This window comes from Equus quagga, chromosome 1 (assembly GCF_021613505.1).
Source record: "Equus quagga isolate Etosha38 chromosome 1, UCLA_HA_Equagga_1.0, whole genome shotgun sequence".
In the NCBI taxonomy this organism is placed as follows: Eukaryota; Metazoa; Chordata; class Mammalia; order Perissodactyla; family Equidae; genus Equus; species Equus quagga.
This window is the reverse complement of record NC_060267.1, coordinates 133830337-133848922: the sequence shown is the minus strand read 5'-3', so window position 1 is coordinate 133848922 and position 18586 is coordinate 133830337. Positions and strand designations below refer to the sequence as shown.

Sequence of the window (18586 nt, the reverse complement as noted above, 5' to 3'; positions counted from 1 at the left end):
CCTTCACCTTCCTTGAACTCTATGCCAGGTTCAGCGTCCTCATTCTAGGCCTGGTGTCCTTGCCTTCCTTTTCCATTGGACTAGCTTCTCTTTATTCTTCAAAACTCAACCCCAACCATGCCACTTCCAGGAAGTCTTCCCTGATATTCCCTAGGTTGGGCAGGATGTCTCACTTCCGGCTTCTTGTGGCACCTAGTCATCTTCTACGTGGTAGCTGTCACAATACGCACTGTGTCTGTCATGGTGCCAAACATAACTGCAGCACTTGGCCCCGGGCCTGGCCCAAGTAGGAGCTAGAAAGCAGTCAGTGAACAAAACAGTGAAGGGTGTGAACTACTTTCAACTGTTCAGAGAGGACACCTGGCCTGCAGGCACTGGCTGGGCCAGAATATCACCCACAACGCCTCTGCTGTTGCAGTTTCGACAGCCCAGCCCAGATGGCAGTGTCCCAGGGGGCTGAACTTGGAGTGGGCACCCTGTTTCATCCCCGGTGTGTCAGGGCTAGCCCCACAGCAGTCTGATGGAGCCCCGAGGCTGCTCCCTTGTCTTGTAGAGCTAGGGCCTGAGCTCTTCTGAGAGACCTTCACAAAGTGACTCAGCCTGAGACCCCCATTCCCAACCAGGCTTGATGGAGAGCAGCAGGCAGGAGAGAGCTCCTGTGTATTTGGCAATCCTGCCACTGGAGAGGCTTCTCCTCCTACCCTCCTAGAAAGGCTCCCTCAGCAAACACCCGTATAGCTCAAGAGCTGGGAGAAGAATGTTTTCCCTGATGATCTGGTTTGCTTCCTCTTAACAAGCAACTAGCTCATTTTCTGCTTTATTCCGGCTGCCAGGGAGCTCAGAGCAAAGCTTTGTGCTGCTGCAGCTTCCTACCCTCTGATTTAACTTTCCTCCTGCACGGCTCTTTTCTCTTGTTCTCACACCCGTGGTTTTGGGTTTATTCTATTTTTATTTGTAAGCCAAAGACTTGTGGCATTTTTTATAAGTAGGTGGAGTAATTATACATTTTTTTGAAGTATGCTTTGCCTCTGCAGGAATTGGGTGGATCTTGGGGGCGCCTAACCCTAGGGCACGGGCAGGAGACTAGACCTCAACAGCTCAGGACTTAGACGTGCGGGCCTGGATCACCCCCGTGAGACTGGGGGCTCCTAGGAACAGACCCTTGCTTCCCTCCTGGGACAGGGGCCTCCTCACTGTCTTCTTTTTCTTCCAATGCTGCTTCTTTACCAGGTGGTGAGCAGACAGGCCCGTTCCTGAGCACAGGTGTGAAAATCAAATTGTGTCATGTGAATCCCATTGCAAAGGGGCCCAAAAGCTTGCTGAGAACATTGGAGAGTTGGCCTGTAAAGAACTTCTACTCAGATCCTTCTTTTTTTTCCCACTCCAAACTAATTTCCATGAATCAGTGACCACAAAGTAGACCGAACCTCTGATCCCAGAGAATGTTCTTTTAAATGGGTGATTTAATCTCTCTGAACCTTAGTTACCTGCTTGTAAAATGAAGGGGCTGGCCTGCAAGCTCTCCCCGAGCCTCAATGGCCACAAGGCCTTTGAGGACCAACAGTGGAAGATTATGTCACATGACGCTAAGTGTCCAGGATGTGATTCTGAGGCCCTGGGATTTGTCCAGAAAGAACCAGAGATGCCCACTCCCTGGGCTCACACATCTTTCTTTATTTGTAATGAGTGGAAGTACCCCTCCCCATCACAGTCCAGGACCCACAGGTAGCCCTGTGGTCACACGGTGGCAGCCGTCTGCACACGGTGGGGTGGCATCGGGGATGGGCATAACTCCTCCCATCAGAACTACAGCTCCACAGACCAGCAGGAAATCTCTCTTCCCGGGAGCCCCTCTTGGTAATCCAGCTTGAGCTCTCTGGGATGAATAGATGGACAGACAGACAGACAGACAGACAAGTGGTTAGCAAATCTCAGGTGTGGTGGGAAGAGAGGGAGACAGCTGGGGATAGGAACATGGAGGGTGGAGAGTCTCGAGGCCTCTTTGAATTCCCTCCAGCACAGGCTGACAAGGCCTGGTCACCCAAGGGGACCCAGTTGTGTGTGGTCGCCAGGGTCCAGGGCTCTGAGAATTCAGGGGGAGTTTCCTACTGCCCCCAACCCACCCTAGTTCTCTCTGGGCCGCTGTGTTTTCTGTGAGTCTGAGTTGACCGTCCTTTACGGGGTCACTGAGAGCTGGTTCAGCCATGTCTAAGCCATCAACCTTTCACCTGACTCTTCCTAGCTCCTGGTCAAGGACAGAGGATTGGGGGCCCCAAAGTCCAGCTCCCAGCCTCCTGGCCCCCAACCATGGCTGGACTTAGCGGCCTGCTTGCACTGACTCACCTGGTGGCAGGGTGGTCATGGCCCTGAACCCTCAGTGTGCGCTTGTTGTCATCTGCTGCTGCAGGCGGACCCCAAAGCACGTCCTGGTAAAACTGGCCTGAGGTACAAAGGGCAGGTCAGTGAGGGAAAAAGACAGAGGGAGGCTGGGAGACACACAGAGGTGAGGGGTACTGCCTGTTCACAGGCAGAGGTGGTTTCTGAGGATGCCCTGAGCCCGGCCATGGACAGCATACCAAGGGCCCCACCAACGTGGCTGGAGAAGCGGTCAGTGTCCTGCAGAAGGAGCCGGAGCCCCTTCCCAGGGCCATCCCAGGACAGCAGGCCGATGGTCACTTTGTCTGGGCTGGTGAGCAGCAGGAGCCCTGCGCTATCCATGGTCATCTTGAGGCTGTGGAGAGACCAGCGTCCTGAGCAGGAAGGGAGGCCTGCGTGGGACCTCAGCAGGTGGGGTGGGAGTGGTGAGGCCTGCCCTCTCGTCATCAGGCACTCCTACTGTAGTCTCGGATGGGAGTCCATAAACCTTCCGGGCTTCAGTTTCCTCATTGATCAACTGGGACCAACGGTAACTTGATGATGTCTGGTGATCCCAACGTTATTTATAAGATAAAATAATGGTTCCCTCCTCTCTGGTTTTCTTGGATTTGGTTTCTAATGGTTTCTAGATTTAGGGGCTCTGACACCTTCACTCTGTCCCTTTTGCTTTGAGGCCAGTGCCACGTCCTTTTGATGATTAGTGTTAAATTGTGTCTTAGTGCTGAGAAGGGCAAGTCCCTTCTCATTCCATCCTCTCCTTTTTTACTTAAAATAATCTGAAATTCTTACCTTTTTGGTTTTCTTAGGAATGTTAGGAGCCTTCGAGTATGTTGAATAAGACCCTGATGTTACTCTGAGGTTATTGTAAATGGAATTGTTCTAAACGTACACTGTCCTCAATTCAACGTAAAAGACGTGGTCTGTTTATGTGTATCTTCCATAGCTCGGGAAAGTATGTGGACTCTGCATCGCTACAATCAATAGGAAGACTTGATTCCATCTTCTAGTGTGTTCATCCAAGGCAGAGGGATGCTCTGGATCTTTGTGCCTTCATCGGATAACAGGGAACTTTAGGACCTTCTGTAAAACCGAGAGGTTCTGGGGGAGCCCTCGGATTGCTGGCTGTGCACTCACTTGTCGTGTGAACCTGTCTCTGCTGAGGGGCTCAGGGAGAGGGAACACACAGGCTCTCTACACTCGGCACAGGCTTGGGGCTCAGGGGGCACTGCTCAGGGAAGGCCAGGGTCCTTGGCCTCTCTCCCAGGCCGCTCGTGACTCCCAGAGCTGGAGAGCTGCCTCTGGAAGGCTCTATGGTGGGGCAGCTCCATCCAGAAGAGGTCGCCTTCCACCCCCATTACCCACCAGCTGCCTGGTATTTGATGCCAGTTGCACTTATCTCTTAGCAGAGTTGAAGAGTGTGCTGAGGGTAACATTCGTAACCTTCTTTGGTGGACAACGCTCTCCAGCTTCTCGTCATTGTCATCCTTACCTCACCTCTTAGAGAGCGCTGCCTTCTGGTGTGCCCAGAGGGCACCTCATTGTCTACAGGGCAAAATGCTCTTCAACCACATTCTCTCACTTGATCTGGCCCCTCGGCCCTCTGACTCAGGGCTGGGATGGTTATCCCTAGCTATGAGTGAGGAAACTGAGGCTCAGAGGGGCTAAGCGGCCTGCCCAGGGTCACACAGGATTAGCAGCAGAGCTAGCTCCTGACCACAGGTTTCCCTGCATGAGATAGTGACCTGGGTTAGATGTGAGGGCAGCCAGGTACCCAGAGTCACCTTGGTGCCCTCAAGAGTAGGAGGGACATGGTGCAGGTGCCCCTCCTGTGGGTACAGCCCAGTGCAGAGGACTCATGCCTAGCCACTCCACACTCAGGCCTGGGGCCTCAGGTCACCTGTCAGCGCTGTCACCAGCTGATGCAGCCTGAGAGGTCACTGCTGGCACACAGCCTGGGGCTTACCCAGGTATCACTGAGAACAGTGTTTCCTTCCACTTGTGCGCAGTGCTTCTTCGGTTCCGAGTCACCACCACGTGCTCAGGGGATGCGCGGACCTGCAGCTGGGGGTTCTTGAAGGTCACCTCGATCCATGCGAACTGGGCCTTCTCTGTCTCGTACTGCCCAGTCACCTCAACTCCTGAGAGGGCCGGGAGCAGGGAGGTCAAAGCTGTGGGCCCAGCTGAGCACTGGCCTGAGCAGGAGGTCCTCCCTGATTACATCCCCAGAACCATTCTTCATCAGCTCATGCCCTCAATCCCCCTTCCCAGCATTCCCTCACACTGGAGCCTGTTGCCACAATCTTTCCGCTCATCCCTCGGTTTCCTATGGAAGGTCCCCCGAATCTGCAGTTACCGCCACCTTCAGATGAGCCCTCCAAGAAGGGAGATCTTGTCTGAAGTCAATAAATGTTCATAAGGCCCCTGTAGTATGTCTGGCCCTGATACAGGTGGCAAGGCCAAGAGCAAAATGGAAAATCAGTGGTCCCCACCCTCAGGAAGCGAACAGATTCCCAGCCTGGTGTGATGCAGCGGAGACCATGTGGATCTGGGAGGAATGAGGAAGCCGTAGATGTTCGTTGACTCTGAGTGGCTCTGCGGGTGTGTGTGTGTGAGCAGCCCTGAGTGCTGTGCGTCCCCATGTCTGACCTGCAATCTCAGCTCAACTAGGAAGATCCTTCTGGGGTTGGGGGACAGGTATGGCCAGCACACCTACTTCCTCCACACCCTGTAAAGTCCCACCAGCATCTTTTGGGGCTCTGCGTTTCTGCCTACCCCCTCCTCTGCCTAGTGGACCCCACTCGTGTACCAAAGCCTAGTCACTATCATATGACCCTGTGTAGCCAACCCTGACCCTCAGAAAGCTCCTCCGGGCTCATTTCCATGTCACTTGGGGCACTGACTATAAGCCACTATGCTTATCTGTGCCTATGTCTGTCCCCCGACCCCTGAAGTACGGCAGTGCCTTGGGGCAAGCCCACATCTGGTCACCCTGGAGTGCCTGGGCCACCCCAGCCTGCATATGTGTTGCTCAGTGGGAGGTCTATGGAGTAGATACATGAGTGCAAGTGTCAGTGCTCGGGAGCGTGCCCATGCCATGATCTGGGACAGGCCTGCACAGGACAAGGTCTGCCCATGTGTCTCTGTGGGCAGTTGTCCCTTCATTGTCTCCAGGGTAGTAAGTTGGGGCTGAGAGGTGTCTGGGTCTCTCGGGGTAGATGACTGGGTGTGCACCTCTCACCTTGGTCAGGGTCTGAGAGCAGCTTCATCAGCCCCTGAGAGCGCTTGATGTCCACACAGAGCCAGTCCACGCTTTGCCCAGGCAGCGGCAGGATGACAGGAGGAGCCTGGATGGGGGCTGGGACAGCAGGTGTGGTTCCCACGGTAGGTGGAGCAGGCTAGGGGGCGAGGACGGGGAGTGGGGCTAAGGAGGGCTGGCAATTTACCTGGGGGTGGGGCTGCCATGATGATTGTTTCTGAAAGAAAAAAAGTCTGGGTTTAGGCAGCCCATCCCTGGGGGGCCGTGAGGGATGGGGTAGTACGCGGATGTGGCCAAGGCTCTCTTTCCACTTCAACATTGAGAAACCTATGCGACAGGTTCCTAGAGATCCCGGGGGCTCTCCCCTCCCAGGGTCTCCCTACTATAGGGCTAGAGTCTACTGCAGGGGCTTTGGCCTGGGAGGCACCTTTGGTTCTTAAATCCATGTCATGAAACACTCCCTCAGGAACCGGTGGGGCTGAGGGCGCCGAAGCAGGCATTAGTGCAGGAACAGCCGGAAACAGAAGGGGAGAAGGCAGTCAGGATTCAGAGCAATCAGCTTGCCTTCCAGCCATCGCTGCCACCCGCCACCCACCACACTCCAGCCCCACAACCCCTGCCACATATACACCCAATCTAGAAGAACCTTTGCAAAGAGGTTTTCAAACTGAAGAGAATGCTATTAGGGAAAAGGCTGAGGAGACAGGGTCCAAATTGCCTCTGCAGCTGCATCTGAGTCCAGATTGGGGCTCGGAAACAGCTCAAGGGACCACTGTTGGCTTTGGGCCAGCCTCCAGAGCGTAATGAACCTGATTCCGTGAAGATGAAGGCCACGTCACTGGATGACATGCCCCACAGCAGCCTCCCTGGTCCGCACGTGCTTGGTGCTTCATTTCATCCAACTCTGCGGGCAGGTTTGATTATCACCTTGAGGAAACCAGTCTCTAGAGGATCAGAAAGCAGCTTACCTAAGCTGATGTCTGGTAGCAGCATATGGTCGGGTAGAAAAGGACCACGAGGAGGGTGAAGAGGGCCGGGCGGTCCGAATCTCCTTTGGAAGCTGGATAGCCTCTCAGAAGTCCCAGCTTTGGAAAAGTTGACACATGCGGTGTTCTCTCAAACAGTGTCATGTGTCCGCACAGCCAGGGCTCTGGGACCCACCCCAGGAGAGGGCTGTGGGGAGGGCAGGTGGCTCCCCTCCCCACACCCGTCACCCTGGGAGCCCCTCCCTCCACAGCTGGGAGAAATTCAAGGCTGGAACAATGGACTCTTCTTGAACTCCTCTCCACTGGGACGTCAGGTCTCCCACTCAGCAGTGCCCCTCAAACTACCCTGTCCTCTCAAGCCTCTTCTTTCAGTAAGGACACGGTCTGTACAGTGCCTCTTAATAGACACACTGGAACTTGAGTCCCAGCCCTGCCACCAGCCAGGTGAGCCAAGTAAGTCGCTCCCCCTCGGCCAGGGCAGAGCCAGACTGTGGCCGGGGTCAAGGTTCTGGCTACCTCCCCTCCCCCTCCCCTCTCCTCCTTTGCTACCTGTTATTCTGGACCTTCCGTCTCCCGTGGAATGAGATCTGAAGAATGACTGACCTGGAAAGCAGAGAGATGTGGGTTTGCTTCTTGGATGCACTTTTCTGGGGCTCCCAGCTAGATGGGGACAGTGTTCCCAGTGCCCAGGACTGGGCCTGAGTGGTAGCCAATAACTGAATGAACAGGTGACTAAATGCACCAGTGTGCTTGGGCAGACGATGCTCCCTCCTGGCAGCTGGGCTGAGCTGGAGAGGCCCTAGCGAGCGACCTCGTGGGGCTGGTGTCCTATGCTGTGTTGGCCAACTGTCACCCAGGCTAGCCTTTAAGGGTGTTAGGACCTTACCTACGTGGATGTTCCTGTGTCTGTTTTCTGGATAAAACAAAAAGAGAGAGTGAGAGATACACTCAGGGTATCTGATAAATTTGAATGCTTATATCTAACCTTGCTCTCAACCCCAGCACCACACAGGTGTAGTGAACACCGGGGTCAGGAGACCTGGCCTCAGGTTCCTCACCAATGAAATGGGGTGAGTCTCCCGGGGTTCCTGGGAGTCTGTGGGGGGCAGGGATGGAGTCTTGGTGGGGATGCGGAGGCGCGGGGCAGAACACTGGATCAAAACCCTGCTGCCAAAGAGGCTGGGATCCCACCTCACACCCACCGTTTTCCACGGGCTTCTCAGCAACTCGAGACTCCTCTTGACCTTCAGGCTTGGTGACCACCATGGATGTGAGTGGGGTGACAAAGCTGTAGTTGAGTGACAAGCTCAGAGCTCGGGTCTCTAGGGCCTGTTTTTCAGAATCTGATGCAGAAACTCTGCAGATTGAGGACACAGAAGCTCAGCAGGTCCCTGGATGCCTAATCAGATTCCCTCTCCCTTCCAGACCCTTCCAGGGGGTTCCTGCTCGGGGAGTCTGGAACTCAGACACAATACTACAACCCCTTCTCTCCATGCCTGGGAGATGCCCCCATGCCCGCTACATCTACCCACCCAGTGAAGAGCTTGGGGAGGCGCTGAGGCCATGTGTGGCCACCCCAGCAGGCCCTCAAGGGTATGGGCCACTCACGCTCGCTCCAGCAGTTGCTGGATGGTCAGGTATGCCCAGAGTCTCTCCATGAAGCTATGGAAGATATACTTGGGGCTGCGGAACTCCTCTTCCTTCTCGGCCACGCTGGCCTCCGTTTGGAAGGTGATGTTCTGCAGGTGCTGGGAAGAGGGGCCCAGCCAGGGCAGGAGCAGTGAGAGGGGGACATCCGCACCCGGCCTGGTGCTTCGAGCACTTCCCTGAGAAACCTGTTGGGGCTGGCACAGCTCTGGTGCGTTGTCTGCAAGGACTGCCCTTCTTTGAGTAGAGTGGAGGCAGGGAGGGAGTTTAGGGCTGTGAGGGGCTCAGTGACAGAGCCTCCAAGGATGAGAAGGAGGAGGAGATAAAAGCTAGGACACTACCCCAGGGGCAGCACGCAGGCGCAGAGCCAGGGGCCCAGGGCAGACCGACCCTTTGGGAGGCAGGGAGTGAGGATGGCCTCTGAACCCCAGGCCGGGGGAGAAATAGCAGCAGGAGGGACGCCAAGTGCAGTGTGGAACAGAGAGGGTCCCAGACAGAGCCCACTCTCACCCCAAAGACGGAGACTCGGGACAGAGAGGCAGGAGCCTTTCCCAGCAGGCAGTGGCAGAGTCAAGAAGAGAACTCAGGGGTCGTGGCCTTGATGGGGTCTGGAGCCCCGTCCACCCCAGCAAGCTGTCTCCTGCCCAAGCTGGTGCCCTCTGCTGGGACTAGGCACTGAGGGATGGTGACAGCGAGGTGTGTGCCAAGCTCTGGGTGGACTGCCACTTCCTGCCCCAGTGGGAGTCCTTCTGGTCTCGGGCTGACCTGGCCCAGCCTGGGAAATGGGGTCTGGGGAAAGAGGAACCCCAGCCCTCTCACCACAACTCCCCACAGCAGCCAAAGACCTGTGCAGCGTGGATCCGATCCTGCCACCCCTGCTGGGGCCACCCTCTTCTGCCTCTCCCTCAGAGCCAGGCCTCCCGAAGCTTTGTCACATGCAGGCCACCTGCATGAAGTTTGCCCTCTCCACATGTACAGCTATGTGTTTGATGGTTTTCCTTAAATGAAATTTAAATTGACTAACACGCTCTACTTGGCCTTGTCCTAAGTAATCATACCTGTAAAATCTTAGGTCTGGGGTTTGAGTTTATTTTTCAGGACACACATTAAAATAAATACATAACTACTGAAACAAAGAGATGTTTGTTTGTGAACTACCCCGAGTCCCCTTGGGTTCCAGGCTTTGGGAATCCCCCGCCTCCAGGATATCATCAGCAGCTATCATGTATGGGGTGTTTACGCTGGCCCACATGTTGGTCCCCACAACAGCCTTACAAGTTGGTAAGGTGACTTATTCTCATTTTTACAGAGGAGGAAACTAAGGCACAGGGAGGTTAAGTGATCTGCCTCAGGTCTCACCTCTGGGAGGTGGCAGAGCTGAGCTTAAGGCCGGGCAGACTGGCACAGGTCATGCAATGCCTACCCTGACACTTGGCCACCCCTTCTGAGACGAGGCCCTGGGCCCTCTACCCACCTGCCTGGCTGCCCTGCCATTCTCCCCACACATGCTGCCTGCCAGCCACACAAGCCTGGAACATTCCTCCATCACTCCACCATCTGGCCTCTGCCACCTCCTACTCATCCCTCAGTCTCAGCTAAGCTTTCTCCAGGAAGTCCTCCCTGACCCCCAGCCAGGTTGGGGCTCCCAGTGCTGCTCTCCTGATTCCCTGGGTTTATCCTGTCAGGGACAGCCCAGCCTGCAGCTCTGTGTGTGACGATTTAGCCCCGCTGTCTCTCCTGTGAGGACCTCCCAGAGGTCCCTAGAGACAGAGCTGGCACAGAGCAGGTGCTGTTTCTCTTTGTGGAATGAGAGGCCTTCTTGTGGCACAGAGACACGGCACAAGAACAGGGCACCACGTGGTGAGTCGAGTCCTTGACCCGGCTGCAGCAGGGCGCAGGGCAAGATGCCTGCTCTGCCTGGACCTCAGTCTGCTCATCTGTCAAATGAGAGCAGCCCTCCCCGCCAGCAGCAACCTCAAAGGGCTGGTGCGAGGACGGAGGACGCCAGGCCCTGGTGCCCTTAGGAACAGCAGCAGCTCAGACTGACTGCTGAGCGTCCACCACGTGCCCGTACACGCAGGTGCCCTCAGGAGAATCAGGATGTTGTCTCATTGAATCTCCACCACGAGCCCACGCAGTGGGCGCTCATGTCATCCACAAGCGGCAGAGGGCACTTTGCAACTTGCTTGAGGTCAACCGGCTAGAGCCCACCAGGGCTGCGGTTTGAACCCAGCCCCTCTGGCTGCCTGTCCCAGCTGCCCTTCGTCTCCAGGATGGCTGGCCACACTCACCAGCTGCCCGCGGACTTTGGCTGAGAGCACATCAGGGCCCTTGTCCCGGAGCTTCCCAGCCACCACCATCTCAGAGCCCTTGAAGAGCAGCCGGAAGTTGTCCTGTGTGACCTCCTCCACAGCATTGCTCGGATACTCGAAGGCCACCTTCATCAGCAGTGGGTTGGCCACTTCTTGGTAGAAGTCCTGTAGGGTAGGGGGTGTCACGAGGCCGGGCTGGGGTCTCCATACCTCTCTGCGCTGTCCCTCACTCACGCAGCCCACCAGGGGCGTGTGGGCACCTGGAGCTGCAGTGCGGAGTCCGAGTCCTCATAGATGCGCCGAGCCAGACCGCCGTTGTCCAGTGCCAGCTTCTCCAGGAAAGCGTAGCTGACGTGGAAGCCGAAGCCCAGGCAGAAGAGGCTGCACTGGCCGCTTATGGCTTCCTGCACGTTCTTCTGGATGTTCGCACGGTTGGTCTCCCCTGGACCCAGTGGTTTGGGAAGGGAGTGAGAAAACAGTGATTTACTCAATGGATGTTTCTGGAATCTCAGAGCCAGAGGGGCCTCAGAGACACCCTCCCTTCCCCAGGTCCCACAGCAAGCCAGGGTAGAGCCCCAGCTGCTTCCCTTGGGCAGTGTGCCCTGGAGGTGCTGGCAGTGCCCTCACCCACGGTGGGGTCGCCGTCGGTGAGCAGGATGATGAGTGAGACGCTCCCCGCGGGCAGCAGCTCCTGCTTGTTGGCTCTCTCCAGCAGCTGCACGGCCAACAGCACCGCATCGTTGATGTTGGTCCCTGTGGGGACACGCACTCTCAGGATAGCTCCCAGTCAGATGCCCCAGGCTGCGCTCGGTACCCCAGAAGCCCCCACCCTACAGGGCTGCACAGGCTCTCACCCCCCCGGGCCATGATGCCAGCAGCAAAGTTCCTGGCCTCTTTCATGTTCTCAGCTGAGGCTGGCACCAGCGATGGCTTCCACTGGGTTGCTTCCTCATTGAAGCAGACAAGGTTGAACTGGTCTTTGGGGCCGAGGTCGTCCACAATCTTAATTAGGGCTTCTCGAGTCTGGTCAGGGAGAGGGGAGACAAGGTGGGTGTCTCACTGGGCCCTCTTGGGGTCTCATGTGCTCTCAGGCTGGCCCTCCTAGGGCTTGCATCTGGAGTGGGGCCATGGCGAATGCTCTAAGGGCAGGACCTGCCCCATACTCTGACCAACTTTGACCCCTGGGAGGCCCCTACCCTGCAAGATGGAAGAGAGAGGGTCTGCTTGCTGGACGAGAGCTGATGGTGTGAGGTGTCTGGGAGTTTTGAGGGCCCCGGGTGAGCCCATGGACCCCACCTGCTGGATTTTCCTGCCCGCCATGGAGCCGCTCTGGTCAATGACAAAGATCACATTCTTGGGTATTGTAGGCAGGCCCTCAGGGGCAAAGTAGTGCACAAAGTAGCCATTCTCGATCTGCAACCGGAGGGAGACGAATCCGGGTGATGAGAGCACAGCCCTGCCCTGCCCCCAGTCAGCCTCCCCGCCGAATCCTTGGGGTCCTATGCTGTCTTCATTCCGGCCCCCTCCATCTCTGTCCCACTGCTAACTGCCCCAAATTTTAGGGCTCAATCCAGCCTGCTCTTGCCTTCCCCGCTCATGCATGACCCACGAAAACTCTACCCCACTTTACCTCCTATTTATTTTAGTGTTTGAGGAAACTTAAAAGGTTCAGATGTAAAAAACCCAAGATTCAGCAAAAGACTGAAGACTCCAAAAATATGGTCCATCGAAAGAGTAAAGGGGTAGCATAAGGATGCCAGAAACTATGTGAAAGACGATACTGCATATGAGCATAAAACTGAGCTGTGAGCCTCCTGGCAGCCAAGGTAACAAGGAAAACCCTGCAGGGCAGCTCTTCAGTAGAGACAGACCTTCTTTGCCTCCGAAAGGGAATCGTTTCAGGGACAACACAACTAAACTGCTTGCTCTCTGTCTGTGCTGTCCCTGCTGTATGCTAGTAAGTAGGGGTGGTTAGTTTGCCTTTTCTTCTAGAATACTCAGGCTCAGACTCTTGAGGGTAGATGGATTTCCCGGTTGCTCTGCTCTTGCCTGGAGCCCACGCACCTGAATGGAACCCCCAGAGACGGTCCTGTTCACATCATAGCGGACTATGAAGTTGCCATTCAGGACTGTGTCCTGCTGCTCTGGAGACTTCCGCTGCTGGGAGAGCGTTGGCTTGAATCGGATGTGAGCCTGGAGAAACGAGCGTGCTGAAGTTGGGAGGAGCAGCGAGGCCATGCCAACAACACCCCTCGCCCGTGTCTGAAGTGAGAATTCCAGGATGCAGCCTTGGGTCAAACTCCAGGGACCTCTTTCTCGGGCCGAGCTGTTGCTAGACTGCCTCCATACAGGGGAGGAGGTGTGAGGGTGAGTCCCCTGCTCCCGGAGCTACGCAAGTGGAGTCTGGCCTCAGGATGTGTACGATCCAGCCATCTTCTCCTCTCCACCTGGTCCTGGGACACTCACATCAGTCTCCTCTCCAAGTCCTTCTCCCCCAGTTTCAGGGGTCAAACCAGCACCTGCCATCCCTCTCTAGGCCTTGCCCTCCCCATCTGCCAAATGACAGCAGGGACACAGAGGCCTCAGAAGTCCCTCCAGCTGAGAGATTCTGCCTAACCGTCTCGATCTCTGGAAATCCAGGCTTATAGGGCTGGCCTGAAGACAGGCCCCTTGGTATCCTCACCCATCGACCACAGCAGACCCACCTTGGTCATGTTCTGCGAGACGGTGAGGGCATCTGCCAGTTCGTTGGTCATGAAGGTGCTCTCTGTCTCCAGGAAGCTGATGCCCTGAGGCTCGAAAATGTGAATGTCCATCTGGAGGCAAGAAGTGGGTCACTGGGTCAGCCAGGAGCCGAGCCTGGGCCTCCCAGGAGGCGGAGGGGGAAGGAGGGGCTGCCCTCAGCAGAGCAGAGCAGGGGTCATCTAGGAGGCCTCCCGGGAGGTACCTGCAGGTGCTTGACCAGCTGTTTGGGCTGGACTTTCAGCAGCAGTTCGTACACTCCCAGACGCCGCTTGAGCAGCTCCTCGTACACCAGCTCAAAGGTGACCTTGGCCTCGGGAGCCACATTGACTGATACCTGGAACCGCTCCATGTTTCTCCCAGTGGCCCTGGGGGAGGAAGGCCTCAGGTCTGCCCCTCCAGGCCAGGCGGTATATGGCCCCTGGAGAAGGGGGAGCAGGGTTGAAGGGCAGAAGGCAGGGGCAGCCTCTGCCCCACCACCCCCTCGGGCTCACTTGACGAGGCCGGCGCTCTCTCCCCTGGCCACAGCTGCACTGTACTCTTTCTGGGCTGCAACCTTCTCCTTGATGTTCCCTGGGTAGGTCACACCGTCGATGATCCTGGGGCAGGAGGACAGGGGTTGTGGAGAGCTCGGCGGGGGTGGCCCACTCCAGTCTCACCTCCTCCAGAGAGCCTCTCTGGGACTTGGTGTGCTTCTTTACAGAGTGACTCCTGAGCCCTCCTCCGTTTATTATGCACCTACTCTGCACAAGACTCTGTGTAGCACCAGGGTGAGGTAGGGGACCTCTGCAAGGCGTGCCCAGCCTCCACCCGCCCTGAGGCATGCTGAGGGTTAGTAAACACGCATTTTACTGGACAGATGGCAGGGAGGTTGCAGAGGAGGCAGGGCTGAGCTAAGTCTTGGCCTCTCTTCTCCCTTCCAGTCTGGCCCCACATTCCAATGGCCCCTTCCACCTCACCGACTGTTCCCAGAGGAAGCAGTCAGTCACCAGCGAAAGCTTTTGGAGGCAGCCTGTGCCCAGCCCAGTGTCCAGCCCTGTGGGGCAGACGGAGGAGGAGGGAGATGCTGGGCTCCAGGCCAGTGGGAGACACAGGGCTGAAAGGCGCCAATCCCCCTCCCCCTGTGGCTGTCCCCTCTTCCCGCCAACAGAGGGCAGGGCCCTCTGCAGAGAAGGTGGCCTCTGGGGAAATAGGTTTTGGACAATTCGTGGGCAGGACTCCTATGGGCGTGGACACAATCCTAGTGGTTGTTCTTTGGGACTGAGAGAGAACTGCTTGGGCTGCTTGTCTGGAAGGAAAATGAGTGCTCCGGAATCTCCCTGTGGGTGGGGAGGGCATGGAAGTCAGACATGAGTCTGCTCTATCTGGGGTGGTGTGAAAGGGCAGGAGTGTCTAGGGTGGGTGGGGAGAGGGCAGCCAGGACATCAGGACTGAGTGTCCTTCCTCCCCACCTTTCTGACCTTCCCGGTCACACTTTCACACCGGGCTGGGGATAGGGCTGGGGCGTGGCCTGCAGGGCTCCTCCTCCCAGATGCCCACTTGGGGCTCCTGGCCAGGTCAGGGAGCAGGGCACCCTGCCCCCCGCTTCCCTATCTCATGCAGCAACAGGATCTGGGCCCAGAGAGGGGTGCCAGTCCTGGGCTCTCAGTAGATGCGATGGGCCTAGAACCTGGCAACCTGCTGGCCCTGGCACCCACGTGGGAGGCTGGGTGCAGCCTGTGATGCTCCTGCTGCAAGTTGGGCAGCACAGGCCCTTGCTCCGGGGTTAGGAAAAGTAGAAGCTGATGGGGCAGGGGGTGGCGGGTGGCAGTGGGCAGGGAGAGAAGGAGGAGCCAACCACAGAGATCTGGCCTCTACCGCAGTTTTTCAGAGGTCCCAGGGGACACTGGAGACCCCCCACCTGAGAGATGCTTGCGCTCTGCCCCACCCATCTCTCTCCCTAAGTTTCTGGGATCAGCCTCAATCGCTGGTCTGTCCTCAATCACTGCCTCTCCTGTGGGGCCAGGAACAGACACAGAGTTCTCTTGCATTTAGCAAACATTGCAAAACTGAGTGAGGAAGGGACGGGGGAGGACAGTAGAGGACAAGGTTAGGATAGTCACCAGTTCACAGAGTCCACAGAAACCCCAGGAGCCTCCCAATGTGGCCTCTGATCCAGAGTAGAAATGCCCTCTGCAGTATCCCTGTCGGGAGCAGGGGGACTAGGTTGACTTAGAACTTCCTGTGGCAAGGAGCTCCCCCTCCTCAAGGCATCACTCCATTGTAGGGTAGCCCAGGGGTTAGAAAGTTTTCTGTATTCTGAGCTGGAATCTGCCTTTTGGTGACTCCCTCCTGCCTGGGCCTGCCCTCAGAATGTCTCAAGTCTGTCCTCCTCAAAGGCAAAGACACAATGCCACCGTCATTCTCCAGCTGCCACCTGGGCAGCACTGAGGATAACGGGTGGACGGATGGATGGATGGAAGGAGAGATGGAGGGAGGGATGGGGGGGATGGAAACGCCTCTGAGAATGCATGTAGTTCCTGTGTTGCCTACAGGTGGAGCACAGACACCTAAGGCATACATCCTTGCATACCTCACATCAAGAAGAGGGCCTCTCTTCCTGATGGGGCACAGGAAGGATGATGTCACAGTGCTGGGTTGGGGAGCGAGGAGGAGGAAGAGGGCAGGAAGTCACCTACATGGAGAAGTTGGTGATGAAGGCTTTCTTAGGCAGCTCCATCTGGAAGGTGGCCTCCTGCACAGTCTCAGCCTTGTTGACCACCCGGCTGGTGACGACCGTGTGGGCAAATCGGGATGAGACCTTGGAGTCCACAGTGAGGCTGTAGATGTCGATGCCATTCTGGACAGCGAAGGAGGAGGGGGCGGGATTGTTTCAATGCCACCCCAGCGTGGGGCAACACTCTTCAAGAATGGGCCCTGACCTAGATCCCAGACCAATCCCTGGCCCCCAACCCGAACTGAGCCACTGCCCAGGCCTCAGGCTCAACCCCATGAGGCGTTTCATATGCAAAGCTTTGTCTCCCCTCTTAAGGCAGCTGTGTGCTTCATTCCCCACCTACAGTGCCACGGGGCAGGGACCACACGGGTCTTGTTCTGCGGGGTTCAAAGTGCCCTGCAGAAGCCCCAGTGTGCCTGGGAGGGGACTCTCACTTATCCTTCTAGCGGAGGAGGACACAGAAGGCCCTGGCAGGGTCAGGAAGCTTGTATGCAGTCTTAGCTCCGCCCAGTGAAAGGGCAGTGAACAAGTCCTTTGATTTCTGGCAACCTCGGCCTCCATGGAAATTGGGGAAAATGGCTGCCGCCAGTCTCCCACCAGGGACCTACAGAGTGGGGAGAATTCGGAGGTAACGGGGGTCCAGTCGCTAGGAGCTGGGATGCTTCCTCTTTGCCCCACTTTCCCTGCAGCCGCGGACCCTTCCCAGTTGCCTCATCCACCCCCCAGGGCTCTCCCCCAGGCACATGTTCTTTGCCCCAAGGACTGCAGTCCCCAAAGGAGGCCACACAGAGCCTTACACACCTCTTGCCTGCCTGCACATGGCACTCTTGTGTGCGCACCAGCCCTGTTAAGCAGCACAGTTAGCAGAGGTGTGTGACTGGCCCAGTGGGTTGTTTACACGTTAGGGTCTGCTCTGTGCCAGGCACTGTACAGTCACGTGCTGCATGACGCTTAGGTCAATGACGGACCGCATATATGATGGCGGTCCCATAAGATAAAATGAAGTCTAGGCGTGTGGTGGGCTACACCATCGAGGTTTGTGTAAGTACACTCAATGATGTTTACACAACGAAATTGCTTAACCATGCATTTCTCAGAATGTACCCTGTCGTTAAGTGACACACAACCGTACTAAGTACTTGACAGGTATTAGGTTTCATCTTCACAATAAACCTTCAAATAGGTTCTGCTATTACCCTGTCTTACAGATGTGGAAACTGAGACAGAGAAAGCATAAATCATTTCCTCCCAGTCACTTAGCCAGGGAGAGGTGGAGCTGGGCTCGTGAAGTCCATCCTCACCCACCCACCCACTGCTGGCCTTGAGCAGCCACTTGCTGAGCTGCATGTCTTCACCTGTGAGATGGGAATAATAGGATTGCCCCTTCTATTAAGTGGGAGAATATCCATAAGGCCCTCAGGGTGGGGCCTGGTGGATGGTCGGCACCATTTCTTTGCACACATTCTGATCTGTGCTTACATGCTTGCACACACAGAGGCTCTCCTCCACCCATTCACCAGCTCACACCACTCATGCTCAGGTGCACACACACACAGGCATCCAGGGACACCTGCTACCTTTAGGGCAGTGGTGGCCTGTAGGACAGCCAGCAGAGAGAGCAGGACCAGCATGATGCCGTAGCTGCAGACAGGGGTCTTCATTTTGGCTCCAGGGCCTGGCAGGCTGCTTCTGAAGTTGCGAGGAAGTGGGGAATGAATTAGTAACTTGCTCGCTGCCCCGCCCCTGCGGGGGCAGGTTCTGGGAAACTAGGATCTACAAGCCAAAAGCTGCAGTGGCCTCAGATAAACAGGCAAACTGTGAAATGTCCTGTGGACCTTGGCTGGGGACAGGAACACGTACCGAGGAAAGGCAGGCTCAGGTGGGAGCTGGGCATTGGCATCCCTTCTGAAAGGTCCAGAACCTTTCCAGGACACCAACACCCCTCACACCAGTCGTTCACCAACAAGCTCCCTAGAGCAGGGGGACACAACAGTGAACCAGCCCACTCTCCATAAGGCCAGCCTAGCAGCAGCAGAGAGATGGAGGGAAGAGGAGGGCCGGGGCAGCTTCCGGGAAGAAGGGTGCCTGAGGCCAGGCGAGTGTGACTGCAGTGGGGCCCTAAGGCACTCAACAGCCCTTGGGTGTCTGAATGGGGCAAGATCTGCTGGGGCCAAGGCAGGATGGACACGCCTCATTTCTGGGGTGGGACGGGCTGGGCCCAGGAACACCTTCTCTCTCCTGGGGTCCCCATGAATCTAGCCAGGGCTCTCAATTCAGCTCCAGCAAGGCCCCCAAAACAAGACTAACTGAGAGCCATAAAGACGCCCACACCTTGTGGCCCAGAAGTCTCACGGGGGGAATTTATTGAGAGGAAAGCATGGAACAGAAGAAGCAGCACAGAGCTCCCCAAGGGGGTGATTCGGCTCAGTGCCAAGCACGTTCAGGTGGCCATGTGGAGGTCAGTCGTGCCAAGGGAGCCTGTGAACCACAGCTTGTGTGAGAAAGGGCAGAGGCTGCCCCATGAGCACATCCAGGCAGTGCCATTGTCATG

The 18586-nt window shown here is 56.5% G+C and overlaps 1 protein-coding gene across 1 annotated transcript; it reads right to left on the bottom strand.

The window, feature by feature from the left end:
• Positions 1-1650: 1650 nt before the first annotated feature.
• Positions 1651-17756, bottom strand: ITIH4 (inter-alpha-trypsin inhibitor heavy chain 4). Its single transcript, XM_046675378.1, has 23 exons — positions 17613-17756; positions 15998-16158; positions 13814-13918; positions 13525-13687; positions 13283-13393; positions 12642-12770; positions 11874-11990; positions 11432-11600; positions 11205-11330; positions 10838-11019; positions 10557-10742; positions 8227-8366; positions 7821-7975; positions 7505-7531; positions 7168-7221; positions 6601-6717; positions 6060-6110; positions 5820-5849; positions 5615-5731; positions 4340-4514; positions 2577-2731; positions 2344-2440; positions 1651-1876 (listed from the first exon to the last, which is right to left on the bottom strand). The coding sequence occupies exons 1-23, from the start codon at positions 17694-17696 to the stop codon at positions 1807-1809; spliced, it is 2721 nt and encodes a 906-aa protein (XP_046531334.1). The 5' UTR covers positions 17697-17756; the 3' UTR covers positions 1651-1806.
• Positions 17757-18586: the final 830 nt, after the last annotated feature.

Excerpts from the sequence above, each read along its gene's own strand:
- ITIH4 (XM_046675378.1), bottom strand. The coding sequence starts at position 17,696 with ATGAAGACCCCTGTCTGCAGCTACGGCATCATGCTGGTCCTGCTCTCT. Across the intron at positions 7,976-8,226 it reads CAGCAACTGCTGGAGCGAGC|AGTTTCTGCATCAGATTCTG; the intron begins GTGAGTGGCCCA and ends CTCAATCTGCAG. Across the intron at positions 2,441-2,576 it reads CCACGTTGGTGGGGCCCTTG|GCCAGTTTTACCAGGACGTG; the intron begins GTATGCTGTCCA and ends TTTGTACCTCAG.